Raw genomic sequence first — 17001 nt, forward strand, 5'->3', positions numbered from 1 at the left:
TCATATCCAGGACAAATTGTTCCCATAAGCCAATACCTAATGAAAATTCTTTGGACATATCATGTTCAAAAACCACCAGCACTTACTATGTAAAGGACACAGTTACAGGCATTATAAACAAGGGCAAATGAGTATGAGAAACTCTTTGCTTTAAAACTACTTTGGACTTCTGTAGTCCTATGTCTTGTATTGCTACTATTTGGGATCCTGTTCTTGGTCACCATCTAAATTATGAAGTCTTTGAAGGCAGGGGCTCCCTCTCTGGCAAAGATGTGCAGACTTAAATAGTAGAAGCTAGAAATGCTGAATGAAAGTAAAGATGAAAAGGGTAGCAATTCTGGGTGAGGCATTAAAGAGCAATTATGGGGACAGGGAGAGGGCCAAGGATATTTGTAGGATGAGGGGCATTTTAGCTAGTAGGTAAAAAGTGAGTAATGTTATGCCAGGAAAAAATGACAAAGCATATGACTTCAGTTGGAGGAAACTATGTGCATTAAGTAATAAAAGCCTGAAAGTCCAAAACCTGTAGGTAAGAGTGAACACTCCAATTTGATGAACTGAGGGTGAAGAAGGTAGAGAGAGGTGGGAGACAAAGCCAAAGAGAATTTCTGACATGGGTGAGGTGTGGGTCTTGTTCTATAGTCAGTGTTATTCAACAGAATGTTTTGTTTCTTTTGTTTTTTTTAACTGGACTGAAGGACAACTAGATTTTTGTTGTAGAAAAATGGCTTTGGAGGTTGTGTTTTAAAAGGAAATGTTAAGGAGGACAGAAGCAATGGTTCACCTTGGGGTATGTATACAACCATAGGCAAGAGGTGCCTGATATCTGAAGTTTTCAGTGGAAAAAAGGAAGGGAAAGAGAAATCACACAAGCAGAATGAACAAGGCTAGGAGACTACAAAGCAGAAGTTAATTCAGTTGGAGGTAGGCGATACCAAAGGTGTCTACAAAGTTCCACCTTGGATGCCTGGTGTTCTGGGGGATATCCTTATCTACAGTGGTAAAGAAAGAAGCAAAAGTAGATTGAGACTGCTTTTTAAACCAGTGTTTAAGAATACAGACTAATTATAGCTATGAAAGGTAACCTATCACATAAACAGTATGTTCATCTCTAAAATGATTCTTAGGAATAGTTTGTTCTAGGAAATGTGATTATTGAAGACTATTGAAGACGGTATGACAATTCCAAAACTGTAAGCTCCTCCAAAATTGAAGTCAATGGGAAATCTGAATATATCTTTCCTTTTTTCCATAAATGCCCAGAAATAGATGTTTTATGTACACATAACAATGAACACTCACATTTCTCTGCTGAAGCCCCTTACCGCAGCTAGCATACTGAGCTCTTTCCTGCCAGCAGTTTGCAGTACCTGATTAGGGGTGGAGAGTCTCTTCTCGCGAGCCTGTCTAGGCCCTTCAACACCGAGGAAGAAGCTTTTCCTTCGGACGCTCCCATCTGATTCTGACTTGGACAATTTTTCATCATCTCTCTTTTCCTCTCCACTGGAAAGTTTCTTTTGATTCTTTTTCTTTCTTCTGTTTCTTCTTTCTTTAGCACTTTTTGAGCTCAGTTTGGATGTTTCCGAAGAGCTTTCTGAGAGGCCCATAATTTGGCTTCGTCCAATACTTGTATATTCAGCTGCTGCCACTGCTATTGCCTGTTCAGCCAAAACATTGCACATCATAACTCACTTGCAAATTGTGGGAAAGCCTATCACAGGTACCTACCTCGCACTCATTCAATTACATTGTGCATGTGATCATACCCTTTATGCATGAAGTGATACAATATTCTTTGCAGAAAGCTTACACAGAATATATTTGCCGCTTTTTCCACACTGCAATAAAGCTAAACTATACTTGGGAATTGAACTCTTCTATGTCACTAATTTGCTTAGAGTAAAGCAGATGTAAGTATTCTATGTTAAAGGTTTACCAGGTAGCTTTGGGACATAAAACTCATAGAAACTGTGTAATAGATAATGGTTTTCTATATTAGATAATTAACTCAATCTTATCAATAGAATCAGACCACTCACAGTTTAATGAGATAGAATTATCTGAAAAATCAAATGAATTATTTGAAAATAATGGTATCTAGAGAAAATTGTAAGGTCAATGGTTATTTTCTTAAAGACCTCTAAGGGTTTCTGCTTTGTATCTGGCATAATGTAATGCTCATATCACCTCTTTATGAACATTAAAAAAATAAAAACTAGACAATTCTTGCAAAAAATTGGGAAATAAGATGTAAATGAAAAGCAAAAAAGAACTTATATCCTACCCCCACCAAATAAATGGTGTTAATATGCCTTTCACCCTTTTTATATGTGTATATAATTTTTATTTATTTTTTATCTTTTAAGTTAATTTTATTGGCACATTTTAGATATACAATATAATGACATTAATCATTGGAAATTTGTACCTTTACATAATCTATCTTGGTTTTATTTTTTTCCCTATTCCCTTGCCCTCCCTTCAACCCCTCCACCCCTCCCTATTTACAAAGACTTTGTTTCCATTTTTTTCATTTTGTCATATTAATTCCATTCCCTTCTTTCCTTTCCCATAACCCTCCCACTTCCCATTCCCCTTTGCCCCTTTTCTTCCTATTTCACATTATCTATTATACCTTTCAGTCCTTCATTTATAGATAAATGGATACATATTGAGGTGATACTCAAGTGAAATAAATAGGACACACGTGTAAATAACAAGCAGTTTCTCTGGTGTGAGAAACAAAGTGTAAATAAGGACTATAATTTTTAAATTGGGATTATATCCAATGTATTTAATCCACTATAATTAACAGCTTTTTCCTCAAGATATATAATGTTCTTAAAACACATAATACCATAGCTCATAAATAATTTAAGCTGGAAAAATATCATAATCCTCTTAACCATTTTCTAATTTTTCAAAATATGTTTTCTGATTTTTAGATGTATTAAAGTGCTGTGCTGCATACATTAGTGCATCAAAGTTTCTCTACATCACAGATTATCCCTCTGTATGAATGACATTATATCCGCTGAAGAGCATAAGATCAACTCAGCAAAGAAGTTTTAAGACTCTTGCAGTACATCTGAAGTTTTTCTTTATGTTTTTCTTTGTACACACCTCAAGCTTTTCTATTGAACTACACCTTAGAGCATTAAGAGGAACCTTCAAGGATCTGTGACTTAGGTTTAAGCAGCTACCATCATTAATGATTTTTTTTAAATTTCAGATTTTACCTTAAAAATGTTTGTAACATTGACAAAAATTGATGCATATTTCATTTTACTTCATAGACTACGTGTTTTTGCCTAAATGGTCTTTACAAATGTTACACGTGTGCATGATCCCGTACATATTTAAGCACCGTTAGTAATAGCTTTAGAAGCAACAGACTTGGAGCATCTTGTTTGGGGAGTTGACTATGGGAAAGATGTCAATGTAGCCAAGTCCAGAGCTGGTTCCTTCTATCACACTAGAAATGAGGACACAGTTTATATATAAAAAATTAAGGAAAATCTACTTGAGGGAGGCTGAACATAGACCACAGGGCCTCTGTCATTACTCTTTGCATTTCTACTTCTAGGAAAGTTTTTAAAGCAAATAACCATACCTCAGCTTCTTCTTGCTCCCTTTTGAGTTGATCTAACATCTGTTGAAATTCTAACTCCTTCTGTTTAGCTTCTTCAATGTTTGCCTGGTTCTGTTCTTCATAGGCCATGGCAACCACAGCCAGAATCAAGTTTATTAGATAAAAGGAACCCAGGAAAATCACCACTACAAAGAAGATCATGTAGGTTTTGCCAGCAGCTCGCAGTGTCTAGGGAAAAATGGAGATTGTTGTTTTAATAACACAGTTTTCTAAAGTAAATTATTTCAATGTGAATGGTATATTGGGCATGGGTAATTTCGTATAATCTCATAAAAATGTAAAAGAATAAAATGATATTTTCATGGAAAAGGATCAGTATTAAAACAAACATTCTTGGGCCCAGATTTTAGCTCCATGGCACCAAGCCTGCCTCACAAGTATAAGGTCCTGAGTTCGATCCCTGGTACAAACAAATAAACAAACAAACAAAAAACAGCCTGAAAACAAACATTCTTAATATAAAGGACATAGCAACTTGATAGACCTTTACTAAAGTTAGGTGTGATTCATAGTTATTATTAAGTATAATAATATAATAACCCTGTATTTTTGTTTTTTGAGGTCTGAAATTACTAAGAAAACTAGCTCCTAGCCTCACTTTTAAATTTAGGAACAGGTAATGTTTATAGCCCTTTTTCCTCTTATCTTAATTTTTAACATAAAACATTAATGATAATGTGTAATATCAACATAAGATTATAGTCTAAATGAATTATCTGTTTATCTCATAGGTATTTATTTTTAACATGCTTGACAGTTTTAAAATGTAGCATGCTTTCCATCATTCATTTAATTTTTAAGTTAATTCAAATGCATACAAAGAAATTAAATAAAAATGTCGAGAGGAGCAGTCATGTTGGAGAGACTCAGGGAAGATCAACATGCAGATCAAACAAAACATCTGGAGAGTAGTTTAAACGAGAAGTGGTGGCCAGGGCCAGTCCACAGGGCTCACACTCTGGCCCATCCCAGGAACTTCCCAAATAGCCGGTGGGAACCAACGAGCCCTGCAGAGAATGGTCCCTGAGGACAGACACTAGATATACATCAGACCCATCATCCCCTCTCCAAACACCGAGTGAGTAAGCTGCCACCTTGCAGCATCCCTGCCAGTGCCCATCAAGGGCAGGGGAGTTCCCTTCCCTCCCTCCTGACCTCAGGCAGTGAGAGAATGGTGACTGCCAAGTCCACCCAGCTGATTCTTCCTGAAGTCACCATCTAATACCTGGCATCAGGACTGGGCCATTTATGTAGCAACTCAGGGCTCTGGGCATGGTCAAGTCGCCACCGGGTGCCCCGAGTTAGTTCCATGCCGTCCAGGATCTCTGTCTGGCCCACAGAGCTAACAAACCCATCTGAGTCTGTGCTGTTTTATTTACTAAGTAAATAGAAAAAATAGGACAAAGGGAAAATGTGGCAATTCTGAGAAAAGAATTCATTATTTATCATAAAGAATTCTCGTTTCAGTCTCTTTTCTGTTGGGATTGGGTACTGAGAATGTGCACGAAAAACAGAGCCCCTGGCTTCAGAAGGTTCACATTCAAGTTAGAGACAAACAAGTGAATAAACAACTACAGTAAAAGAGATCAATTCAATGAATTGAATTCACAAAGTGTATGGAAGGCTAGATAAGGAAGCAATTGACCTAGGAGAGGAGAGTTTAGAGAAATGAATTGACTCTTTCCCTGTGAGTAAGAGTTCAAAATAAACCATGGTGGTAATGTAAGCATAGGAGAGCCTCATGGGTTCAAGACAGCCCAACCAAGAATGTGAGGAAAGTGGTACCTGTGCAGGCTGGAGAGAACATTGTAGCATGTTTTCTGTGATTTTCCAAGGGTCACGTGGATTGAGGTATTGAGGAAAGGGAATGATCTAAAGATAAATGTCCCCAGAAAGGGCAAGAAAATCATTTATGACTCAAGAACTACCTGCACTAATGGTGCTGGGGTAAAACATTTCCAATTTTAGTAACAAATGGCAGAGTTTCCTCTAGTCTCAAAAGAATATTTAAAACCACATATTAAAAAGCTGGCAAAGGAAAAACACTACATTTTTATGTCACTCAAAACTTCATGTTTCTTTTAGCACTCACCTGTTGGTAAAGGTTTTCCCAGTAATCTTGTGTCATGAGCCTGAACAAGGCTAAAAAGGCCCAGCTGAAAGTGTCAAAGCTGGTGTAGCCATAATCTGGGTTTCGGCCAAGCTTCACACATTTGTACCCTTCTGGACACTGGCTACAAAGGAAAAGGAACGTTACAGGTTAGAGTGTCTGCAAGACATAAGTAAGGAGCAGTATAAAAAAAGCTACAAATTTAAGGTCTCTTAAATAGGGAAAAATATTGAACAATAATTAAGTGTTCATGATTTGCAGTGAGGAAGAACTGGGTTTAAATCTGATCCTATGATTTACTTGTTTTACAACCTTGTGAAATTATTTAAATTTTTAAAGATATAGTTCTCTCTGTGAGAGCAGGATGAAAACATTTAACCTCAAGAGGATAAGATTGTTATTACATTTAAATAAGATAATGTGTGCAGATTCTTTTATCTACCTACTGCATATGTGAAACATTTAATAGAGATACTCTACACAGGAGGGAGAAAAAATGCTGTGCTGCAAAATGAAGTTGGTGTGCAAGAGAACCAGTAAGGTGGATCACATGGACATGAGTCATGATAAATGATCCTTTTGCATAGCATGGCCAAAACGTTATACTCAGTTACCCAAGAGTCATATTTACTGGAGAATGCATAGAACTTTGAGATGAAGAAAAATTCATTCTGTTACTCTTCTTCCCAGAAAGAAGAAAGGCCTGAAACTGTCTGACCAACTTTTGATGGGGTTATATGGAAATAATTTTTTTTCTCTTTGTGAGATTTACAAGACTCATAGCCTTTTAAAATTCAAGCAGTACCCTAAACTCTAGCTTTCAAGGGTCTGCATTAACTGTAAACATTTTGAAGTCTGGTTTCACTGTGGGATGCATTCAGTAAAATAATGCCATAAAATGTATAAAAACAATATGGAATCGAGGATTCTGATCAGCAAACTGATTAAGCATGATTTTTCCTTCTTTTGCAGCATTTAGAAGAAAAACAAAACAGGCATTACGTACCCTGAATCTGTGCTGAAACCACAAAGGAGAGCATCTTTGGATCCCTCCAAGTAATAAACATATTCTGTTCCGGAAGAATTTGAACAACATAACGTTATAGTGCAAACTAGAAGAGTGATACAGCAAGTAAGTCAATAGATACCGACATACATATATGTATCTGTGTGATCTAAATCAAAGAATATCCATTCATTTATTGTACTTTCATATATGCCCCTCCAATATTCATTGATAACCTCTTATGGGCCAGGCAGTGGATATGATGATAAACATGATAAACAAGGTAGCTATCCAGAGAGCTTGGTGAAGGGCATTTGGGAAGAGGAAGAGCAAGAGCAAATGCTCTACAGCAGAGCTGAAGTTGGTGTATGGGAGAACAAGAAAGACAGCAGCATAGCAACGGAGTGATGAGTGTGACGGCAGTGGTATGCAAGGGCCAGATCATGTAGTGTTTTTCATATCACGAGAAGAACTTTGGATATTAAGTATAATTGAAAATAATGGAAGTGGACAGTAGAGACATCAGACATCATGAGTATTTTTAAATGTTACAGTAGTTGCTTTGTGCAGTAAATTACAGAAGCACAAGTTCAGAAACAAGATCAACTAAGTGAACTCTAATGGGCACTAGGTTTCTTTTGAGGGAGAAGAAAATACTTTGAATTAGATAATGATGATTATTGTGCAACTCTGAATATGGTGAAGTATTTTTAAAATGGGACTCTTTTGGCACATGGATTATTTTTTCAATAAATCTATTTCAAAAAGACAATTCAGTATAATAACAAGGATTGTGGGTAGTGGTGGGATAACTTCCCAGCAAAATCCATATAGGGAAAAATAAAAAATTGTGAAAATTGATATAACAAAAATCTAGAGTTAATATTCATTCTAGTAGAGATCATAGGGGAATGTTTTATTAATTTTGAGATCAGTAGAGCAAAATATTAAAATATAATTCTTGAGTAGGTCTATGTGCCCTCACTCAGAAAGACTACTTGTAGCAAATGCACATGGCTTCGGCCTGTGGAGGAGGAGAGTCTGTTACCTAAGCAAATGGGATAAAATAACTCTTGTGAAACTAGTGTTGGGGATCAGATTGGGGGGCAGAGTACCTGTAAGTGATACACTACAATCTGCAAGATATAGTCCCAGCAAACAAAAGAACTGTAGATGGGGAAAAGCCTTGGTAGAAGTAAAGAGCAATACTGTGGCTTGTCCACAAAACTTCTCTATTAAATATGAAACATTCAGAAAATAGGAGCAAAGGAGCATTTTACCTCAGCCCAATGGAATTATATTATACTGATGTACATTAGTTACTGGAAATTTAGCTACAAACCACATGAACCTTACTTTCATCTATAGCAAAAACAAAGGGTGTCTAAATGAGCATAGAGCAGATACCAAGTAATTTCAAGAAAAATCTATAAATTGTGTAATTTTAACAGAAGGCTACACAGTGAATTGTTTTATTTGATAGTAAATTTTGAAAAACACCTCTGAAAAGGTTATGCGAACAAGAACACACTTGAGATGTTGCTCAGCTTTCTTTGCAGGTTGTTTTTATCATAATTCTTTGATGTCTCAGGAACGCCCGGGCACTGAACTCATCAATTCCCATGATATATCAACCAACACTTGAGTTCACTTCTTTGTCCAGCTTAAATCCATTGGTATAACTCATCATCCCCCCAACCTATGCATATTCTAGGACCTATCTTTTCCATGCTTGTTTCCAAGTAGCTAAATATTGGTGGAGAAATCCTCACAACCAAGAGACTTGCTACGTTTTAATTAAATTAAATTCAATATTAAATAGGCATTCAAAATAAATTTTATTTCTCATTCTCTAAATAAATAGAATTTCTCATTCTCTACCATGATTATGTACTGCAAACCTTCTATAGAATTTTTCCTTCCTGTTGCAATCTCAGCCAATGATTCCATCTTATTCTTCTCTGGGAAAATAAAAGGCGCTGGGTTTGAATTGAATCACCTTTAAATAACTCTGCAGCCTGCCCCTTCTCCATCTTTCTTCCTACCTCAGTAAAAATGTCTCTCCTTTCTCATTTTTCACTATCTCAAGAGACTAACTTCTTCCTGACTCCCTCCAATTATTCCATATATTACCTTCCTACCTGTGCACTTCTATCAATAGAAGGGAAAAAAAAAAACTATGAAAATATATTTAAAAGAATTCTAACCATTGTCACATTATTCTGATTCCCTTCACACTAGAATTTCTTGGAAGAAGTTTTGCACATACTATTTCTTCCTCTTTTGACTTCTTATTCACCTGTGTAACTGCCTTAGCTTGATCTTGTGCCTTACTAGTCCAAACTTTTCTAAAGAACATCTCTTAGAACTTTCATATTACTCAAGAATAATGGATACTTTCCTATTTTCGCTCCTAGTTTTTGATTTTGCAGTATCATTGTACACAAATACTCCCTTTTCAACATATACTTTATTCTCTTGACTTTACTATTTATATTTTTGTTTTCTTCTTCCTTTATTGACTATTTTCTCTTTTGTGTCCCTTCCTAGGTCCTCTTTTTTACTTGAATCCTAAACACTAGAGTTGTGGAGTTGATCATGTTCTAAATATTAGAGTATTTTAAAACACCACTTTGCCTATCATTTTCATGCCTATAAGTATCAAGTAGGTTCAAAAAGATATTTATCTCTCCCTGTGTATCCTTTCTTTTTACTAATCACTTTGGAATTTATATCACAAAACCAGGCAATTCCTCTGATCTATACACTTAAATCTCCCACCATGTACTTTACATTTCCCTTTGGACATCTCAAAGATGTTTGAAGTTTACGTGACTAATAGCAACTTTCTCCCCAAAACTTGACCACCTTTTCCTCACTAACAACTGCTACCTATCCAATTACTTTGGCTAGAAATTGAGATGTTACCTTCTGGTTTGTCACACTAACAAATCGCACTAGGAGAAAATATTGGGTTCTAGAAATTATGGTTCAGAGATTTGCCACTCTACATAATTGCTGGTATGAGAGACAATTCACCTTTGCTTATTTCCTAATGCTGACTAGAAGTTAAGGTCATTAATAGTTAAGAATTCAAAAAATAATGTATGTAACTAAAATTACTAGAAATTATAAAAAAAACTCTATATTCAATATATTAGAAAGGTAAGATGCGTTTTTTGGTAAGAAAAAGCTATGAAGTATGAAGATGTTTAGTTTTATACAAGTACCTCGCGCTAACCGATTGCGACACTGGAGCTCCTAAGATGTTTAGTTTTAAAAAGGGAATGACAACATAATCTTTGCACCAAAGCAAGAATGTCTAGTTGTTTCAAAATGAGAAAATAGAACTATATAGGACAAACAATTGAAGGATTCTAAGAGTCATATTAGTTCCTTGGGAAATGAACCTTGGGAAGGAAATTTTATGTATGATCAAGGTGGCTATGATTAAAAGGAGTTGTTTACAAGTTTTAAAAAATTGCATTAATGTCAAAAGTACACTAGTAAAAAGCTAGAATTTGGTCTTCTTTACAACAACAACAACTAGATTTTCTTCCAGTTTTAGTTTGGCCTTAATAAAAAATTATGAACATTTTTACTTTTTTAGGTAATTTCTTAAGAAACAAAAATTCTGTTCTACCAAAATCATTTCCAGTGCTTCCTGTTGTCTTTATTAAGATTTTTATGGCTTCAGAAAATTGAGTTATTTGATTAAAAGAGCTATGTTTTTACTACAACTATTTAACATTTTTGCATGTGCCTTTGATGTCTTTATCACTTTTTAAAGAAATTGCTACTATTCAAGTGACTTGTGATTCTATTTTGATTGAATATTTTAAACCTTGTGATATTTTTTATAAAACTCAAAAAATCAGATTTTAGATTAAGAATTTTTATTGATCTCAAAGTAATTTTTTTTTTGTTTTTGTTTTTTGGTACTGTAGATTGGACTCGGAACCTTGTGCTTTCAAGGAAGGAGGCAGGACCACTGAGCTAAACCCCCAGCCCCGTAATTTTGAAAGTTTTCAGATGTGTCTACAAAGGATCTCTTTAAAGAAAGAAATATTTTAACCTAATTTGGCTTGGTATATAAAATTATATAAGAAGCACTGTCAGATAATAATGCAAAAGCTTCTTTGAGTTACACTTCTAGAGATGTGTTATTAATATGCATTACAGAATATGAATGAAATTTCTAGAAATCTGAGCATTCTCAGGTGATTAACTGGACTAGGTAAGATTTCAAATTCTAATGATGAAATTGATTTGTTTCATAAAACTGATAATCCTACATCAAATAGAACAAGAATGAATTAAATACCAAAGAAATATTTTAGCAGATTTTTTATGCTAAATCAGCTACTACTGAAATTGTTATGATACATAATTTGATTTGAGTTGTGTGGGGGACCACCGTTTTGATTATGCTCAAAGCAGGCTGTAAGCAATGCAGACTGTAAAGAGTTAACTCCAGGATTGTCTTGTTTTGAGAAGCAAGTGTGGCTGAAGCCCACATGACGAGGACAGAGTGACTCTTACCCAAATTCTGTTCCCAGAATTAAAACCTTTACTAAAAAGACAAGGTGAATTATTAACCACACCTATATTTTGTCTGTTCTGGTCCTAATTCAAGAATGCTTTGAACATGGTCAAGCAAAGCTGTGACCTATCCTGATGGCTGACACTGACAGAGAAGCAGAGAAGCTCTATGCATCGTTCCAAAGTAATGCCTGAGGAGACTTAACTGACCTTGATAGACAGCAAGAGGTTGATTTTGATTGGCACAGGTCTCACTTTAACTTGGTCTTAAACACCCAGCAGAAAAGAATAACCAAAAGAAGTATAAAAATAATGGCATAGTAATAAAGCTAAATATTAAAAAGGGCTCCAATCATTGACCCCTTCTGGCAGTTTCCAGCTATACCAGTAGCTGATCATGGTTATGGATCACTAGGAAAAAACTACAGTAAAATCTATAAGAGTTCAGCTAGAGTTTTAAATTTCTTATCTAAATTTGTCCTTCAAATTGTCTCTATTTTCTTATAGCTAAAACTGGAAAGACTTATGACAAAATATCAGACTTACAGATAACTTCCACAAATAAAAAAGTCTAAGACAATCACTCACTATTTCAGTTTCTAAATGTGACTCTTTCTTGAACCTGCCTTTCCAGTCAAGTGCTCAAGCTTAGATTATACATCCTCAAATTTCTTAAAAATTTTGTTTGTTCTTGCCTAGAGGCTGCCAAACTCCAAGCAGTCATAAAAATGAAACCAATGACAAATGTGCTAGACTTACCAGGATCCACCAGATCGACCTTGTAAACAGCTCATAACTAACTGCTAAATTACAGTGGGACTTCTATGTCAGATTCTGAAGTCTCTTGGACCTTCTCTTTGTGGGAGGCCATTACTAGTTCTTCCCAGTGGAAACCCTTGTTGGCTATATTCATAGCAATCCTGCTGGTTCCTTATTTGGTTCATGTATTCTTAACTGTTTCTTTCACTTCGTCTCCTCCAGACTCAAAGTTATACACTTCCCCAAGATGACAATGCCTGGTGCCTACTGAGAGCCTTTAAATAGGCCCTCTGTAGATTAACTCTGACTGCTGATCACAACTACCACCCTCTCAGCTGGAAGTAGCCAGAACAGTCTTTGCCCTTTGCCCCCTCACAACACTTAGGGGTACTTCTTTCAGAGGGGGCAATATTGTAGATAGGTAAGCTAATTAGATATCTTGTAGGCAGTTAGACAAGACTGGCCCTTGAGGAGCCAACATGGAGGACAGTCAAGCCAACATGGAGGACAATTGGAACACATGCACTGAAAGCCATCAGTGTAAAAGCTGAGAAACTACTATACCTACATAGCATGAATAGCGGTGATTGATATTCTAAATAGGTATCAATCACCTGGGTGAGGGACCAAGATCTTCTAAGAAAGATCCCTAACACACCCCTTACCACCAAAAATCTTTGCTCATTCCTTGTATGCTTGCTACGTGACTTGCTTCCCCATTGGATCCCCATTTAATCAATATTACCTAAGTGACTATACTTATAATCTCATTGGGTGTTCATAGTTTTGTCCACCTTGTGATTTCTCATTGGATCAGTATTACCTAAGCAACCGTACTTGCAGTCTTACTAGTTGACTATAGTTTTGTCCCACCTTGAATCCGCCTCATCTTGTAGCTTTGTCGCATAAAACAGCTTTGAGAAGTTGAGTGAGTGGGCAACCCACTTTCCGGTTCCCCTTCTGTCTCTCTTAGACAGAAGCTATATTGCTCTCAATAAATTTTTCCTACTCTTTAAAAAAAAAAAAGAAATGCTTTGTATTTTCCTTTACAAGCCTTGCCTGTATCAATGAAGTGTCCATAGCAACTACATGTCTTCTGATGTAGCCCCTTTACCTAAACCTAACTATGATGTCACCAATAAATACTGACAGTTCTGGGTGTTCAAGGCCTTTGCTTCTTCAGCCTTGCATGTGTGAGGATTGGTCATCCTGGCCCCCTGTATCTCTATCTCTTCAACTCTGTCTCTAACACTTTCTTCTTACCATGCAACGTAGTACTGAGCAGGAAATTTGAACCTGCTAAAGGGGTCTCTGATAGCGTTGTTACTTATGATAACTTATTTATCAATTGGTGCTTTGTAACTGATTAGGAGAAACAAGAGTAATATTTTAAATGACATAAATCTTACAACTGTAGACTCACAGAATATCTAGATAGATGCTTGATCCTGAATCCTTAAAGTTTCTATTCTGAATTCTATGATTCATCATGGAATAGATAAAATGATAAAAAAATATGAAAAAAATTGCTGAAGTGACTGTTGTAATATTGTTAAAATGGTTTCACAGCCAAAGTTTAGTTTGTCAAACCTATAAATCTTACAATTAAAAAAATCTGTTTCAAACATTTACTACTGCAGCTGACTCTTCTGCAGAAGCTATAGATTCCCAGAAAGCTTTAAATTCTCTTACCAAAAATTTAATAAGAAAACCAAAGGAAAGATGATCTGACATTCATAAACAAATTTATAGCCCTAATCACTTAACTGCTGATGGCCTCCAACCACACAATGTCAATAATGGATCCTTTGATAAATATCACTTGTTCCTGCCTACTGGTGACTTCTAAGGCACAAAGCATCTCACGGTGAGCAGTCTGTGTGGTCCTTCAGGAGATATTTTTTTCTAAAATTAAAAATATAATGATCCTTTAACCATATATGTCAGAAACTTTCTTTTAATGAATGGAAAATAAGAAACCAGTGAGAATTCTGAATTCTATTGACACCACTGTCAATCTATAACTAACTGGAAACTAACTGATAAATGTATCTGGTATGGTAAAAACTCAATTGTAAGAAATCCACAAGCTACTTAAAGTGAGTAGATTTCTCTGCTAGGTCATTTTTGATCCATTCTGTTTGTGAGAGGTTCCTGTTACAGAGTATATACTTCAGAATCTTAGTATTATCTTCCCAGTATCTCTCATAATACTCTTCCTTAAGCACTATTTCCTCTCAATACCCATAAATACTCATATACAGCAATCAGTTATAGTATATCAAATAAACTCACTGCAGTTAAAATGCTGAAAATCATTTTCAGAGAAAATAAAGAAACATTCGGTTGACCAAATGTTGAGAACTGTGGATTCTATACTGACCAAACAAATTCATTATGATAGTAACTGAGAGTCATCATGTCCACAGTTTCTATCTATCACTCAAAACTGAGTGGATGATCAAAAGGAGGGAATTGTTAAATTAAATGTGGCCTAAACCTGTCTCCATACATAGGGAAGTACAATTTCACTTAGTACGCATGTAAACAAACTATAACTTAAGAGTATATTCTTGTAACCAATAGCTGAGCCTCAATCAATCACAGTACCTGGGTTTCAGCCAGTCTCAGGCTACCAACTGACCAGATCATGTCTATAAGGCAAATGCTGAGTTATAACCAATGAAGCCATTTCTATATGTTAATTCTTTTTTCTTTCTATAAATATTTCTTGCCTTCATTGCTGGGTGCAGCTCTCTGAACTTCTGGTTGTAAATGCTGATCTATGAGCCATTCTTTGCTCAAATAAATTTGACTAATTTAATTTGTCTAAAGTTTTTCTTTTAACAAAGGGTTTTTTTTTAACAAATGCAAGAACAAGATCAAGACTTAGAATAAAAGCAATGATAATGATACTAGTGGGAAAAAGTTAAACTGGCTGAGTATGATGTTTACACACCTGTAATACCAGATATTTAGGAAGCTAAGGGAAGAAGGTCCCAAGTTTTAGGACAGCCTCAGCAACTTAGGGAGACCCAATCTAAAAATAAAGCAACAATGAATAGGGACATAACTCAATTGTACAGTGGTTGCCTAGTAAGCATGAGGCCTGAGTTTAACCCCTAGTACCCACTAAATGAGTTAAATTTAAATAATTGTTATAAATCAATTCACAAAATAGAATGTAAATATGGACAACTATCAGATAATTTTACATCATATAAACTAAGAAAGTAAATTCTCTGGAAGTTGAAAATAGAATTTAAGATCATGTTCATAAAAATCAGAAATGAGAAAAGTAGACAAAGATAAAAAAAGAGAAATGCTAAATCCCTAGCCAATGATGGTAATAAAAAAACATATATTAAATATTTTACTTGAAAAGATTTAGTTTTCTTGTTTTAAGCTCCTATTCCTTTTTGCCTTCTTTCTTTCCAGCCTTTCAGTAATTTGGCAGAGTTTTATTTGTTTTTGTTTTACCTAAAGAGTATGAAAGGATACTTCTCAAAAAATAAAAATATATGTACTATTTATTATCTAAGGAGAATCCTGGCCTTTGCACCCTGATCTTCTTTTGGCAAAGCCATATATATGGAATTTGAAAGGAGTCTTAATTTCCACCTCACCCCAGGATTGAATTCGTTACTAAGGCTTATGTGTTCATTTGGGAAACAGTATACAGACAAATCCAAGGTAATAAACAGATTTTGAACTCATTTTCACCTAATATTCACTATCAGCTCCTATTAAAGACACTGCACTTAGGGATAACTGTTTAGAGTACATGTAGCTCATGCTTTATATAAGATACTAGAAAGTATCCTTCTGAACTCTGTGCCGATCAACCTCTGTTGTACCTACAGAACTAGGAGTACTGACTTTAACTTTGACCTAAGGTCATCAACCTGTATTGAAGGAATGCATTAAAAGAACTATAGAACTTATCATTGATGTAAGGACAGCACTGATAAAATGAAGTAAACTGTCTTGTTTTATACAAATCTAGAAATATTATTAATACCATAATTATGTTATTAATTTTATAAGATGTTATAAATATGCCTAAGTATAAAAATATAATTATTTTTTCATAAAATAGTCACAGAATATATTTTATATATATTTTATACTAAACTATAAACTATGAAAAATATATCATAGTGAAATATAATGTTTAACATTATTAATACATAGCTACATTTATTTCCCTAGAACCACATAAATCTTTTTTTATTTTATAGAAATTGTGAACTTGTGACCATCTCATGTTCCTATTGCCACAAGTACTAGAAAGCTAAGACCAAAAATATTTGTAAAATCATTTATAACATGATATAAATCCACACTGTAGTAACTTTTTGTATATCTCAGTTGCTTTGAAACAATTAAAATCAATAAGCATTTTATTCTTAGACAAGAGCAATGCTATTAGCATTATTTCATCCTATTAAGAACTACAGGGGCATTCTTACTTTTCAAGTCTTCTTTATTCTCAAAGTTATCCAGCGCGCTGATAGCTGTTTCATTTTCTGCAAATTCAAGCTGCACACATTTGTGCCTGAGGTTGCCCATGAACAGCTGCAGCCCTATTAGTGCAAACACACTCAGACAGAACACAGTCAGGATCATGACATCAGACAGTTTCTTCACTGACTGGATGAGCGCCCCCACAATGGTCTTCAGGCCTGCAAATGGAGGAAAGAGGTGTGCATAATGATGTAAAGCCTCTGAATGAGATACAAAACAACACACAAGCTTTCCTAGAGATGCATGCATTATGTCAGTCAATGACCTAAAGTAATTTAACTCAAAAGAGCCTAGAAGTTGAAAAGGCTAAATTTGCCATTTAATATGCACAATGTTTTCATGTATTAAAGCAAATAATCAAAACTATAAAATGTTTCCAAGGATATTCAAGTTGTCAAATGAATA

The 17001-nt window shown here is 35.2% G+C and overlaps 1 protein-coding gene and 1 long non-coding RNA gene across 9 annotated transcripts in view; one reads left to right on the plus strand and one right to left on the minus strand.

The window, feature by feature from the left end:
- The window catches only part of LOC106010469 (uncharacterized), a 135966-nt gene extending 121073 nt beyond the window's left edge, over positions 1 to 14893 (plus strand). The window contains exons 4-6 of one of the 2 annotated variants that reach the window (XR_015446845.1): positions 1556 to 1720; positions 6735 to 6894; positions 10716 to 14893. This is a non-coding gene — a long non-coding RNA (uncharacterized LOC106010469). The remainder of the gene's footprint in view (positions 1 to 1555; positions 1721 to 6734; positions 6895 to 10715) is intronic. The other variant, XR_001184266.3, reaches the window with a different exon arrangement.
- Positions 1 to 17001, minus strand: part of Scn9a (sodium voltage-gated channel alpha subunit 9) — a 153214-nt gene that overhangs the window by 67556 nt on the left and 68657 nt on the right. For all 7 annotated transcript variants that reach the window (XM_087199860.1, XM_087199863.1, XM_013076951.3 and 4 more), the window contains 5 exons: positions 16542 to 16754; positions 6769 to 6832; positions 5745 to 5886; positions 3614 to 3820; positions 1371 to 1658 (listed from right to left, as the gene is read on the minus strand). In XM_087199860.1, coding sequence (XP_087055986.1) covers positions 1371 to 1658; positions 3614 to 3820; positions 5745 to 5886; positions 6769 to 6832; positions 16542 to 16754 — 914 coding nt within the window. The remainder of the gene's footprint in view (positions 1 to 1370; positions 1659 to 3613; positions 3821 to 5744; positions 5887 to 6768; positions 6833 to 16541; positions 16755 to 17001) is intronic.

This window comes from Heterocephalus glaber, unplaced genomic scaffold, assembly GCF_053883595.1.
Source record: "Heterocephalus glaber isolate CG9 unplaced genomic scaffold, H.glaber_assembly_v1.0 deba00000347, whole genome shotgun sequence".
Classification (NCBI taxonomy): domain Eukaryota; kingdom Metazoa; phylum Chordata; class Mammalia; order Rodentia; family Bathyergidae; genus Heterocephalus; species Heterocephalus glaber.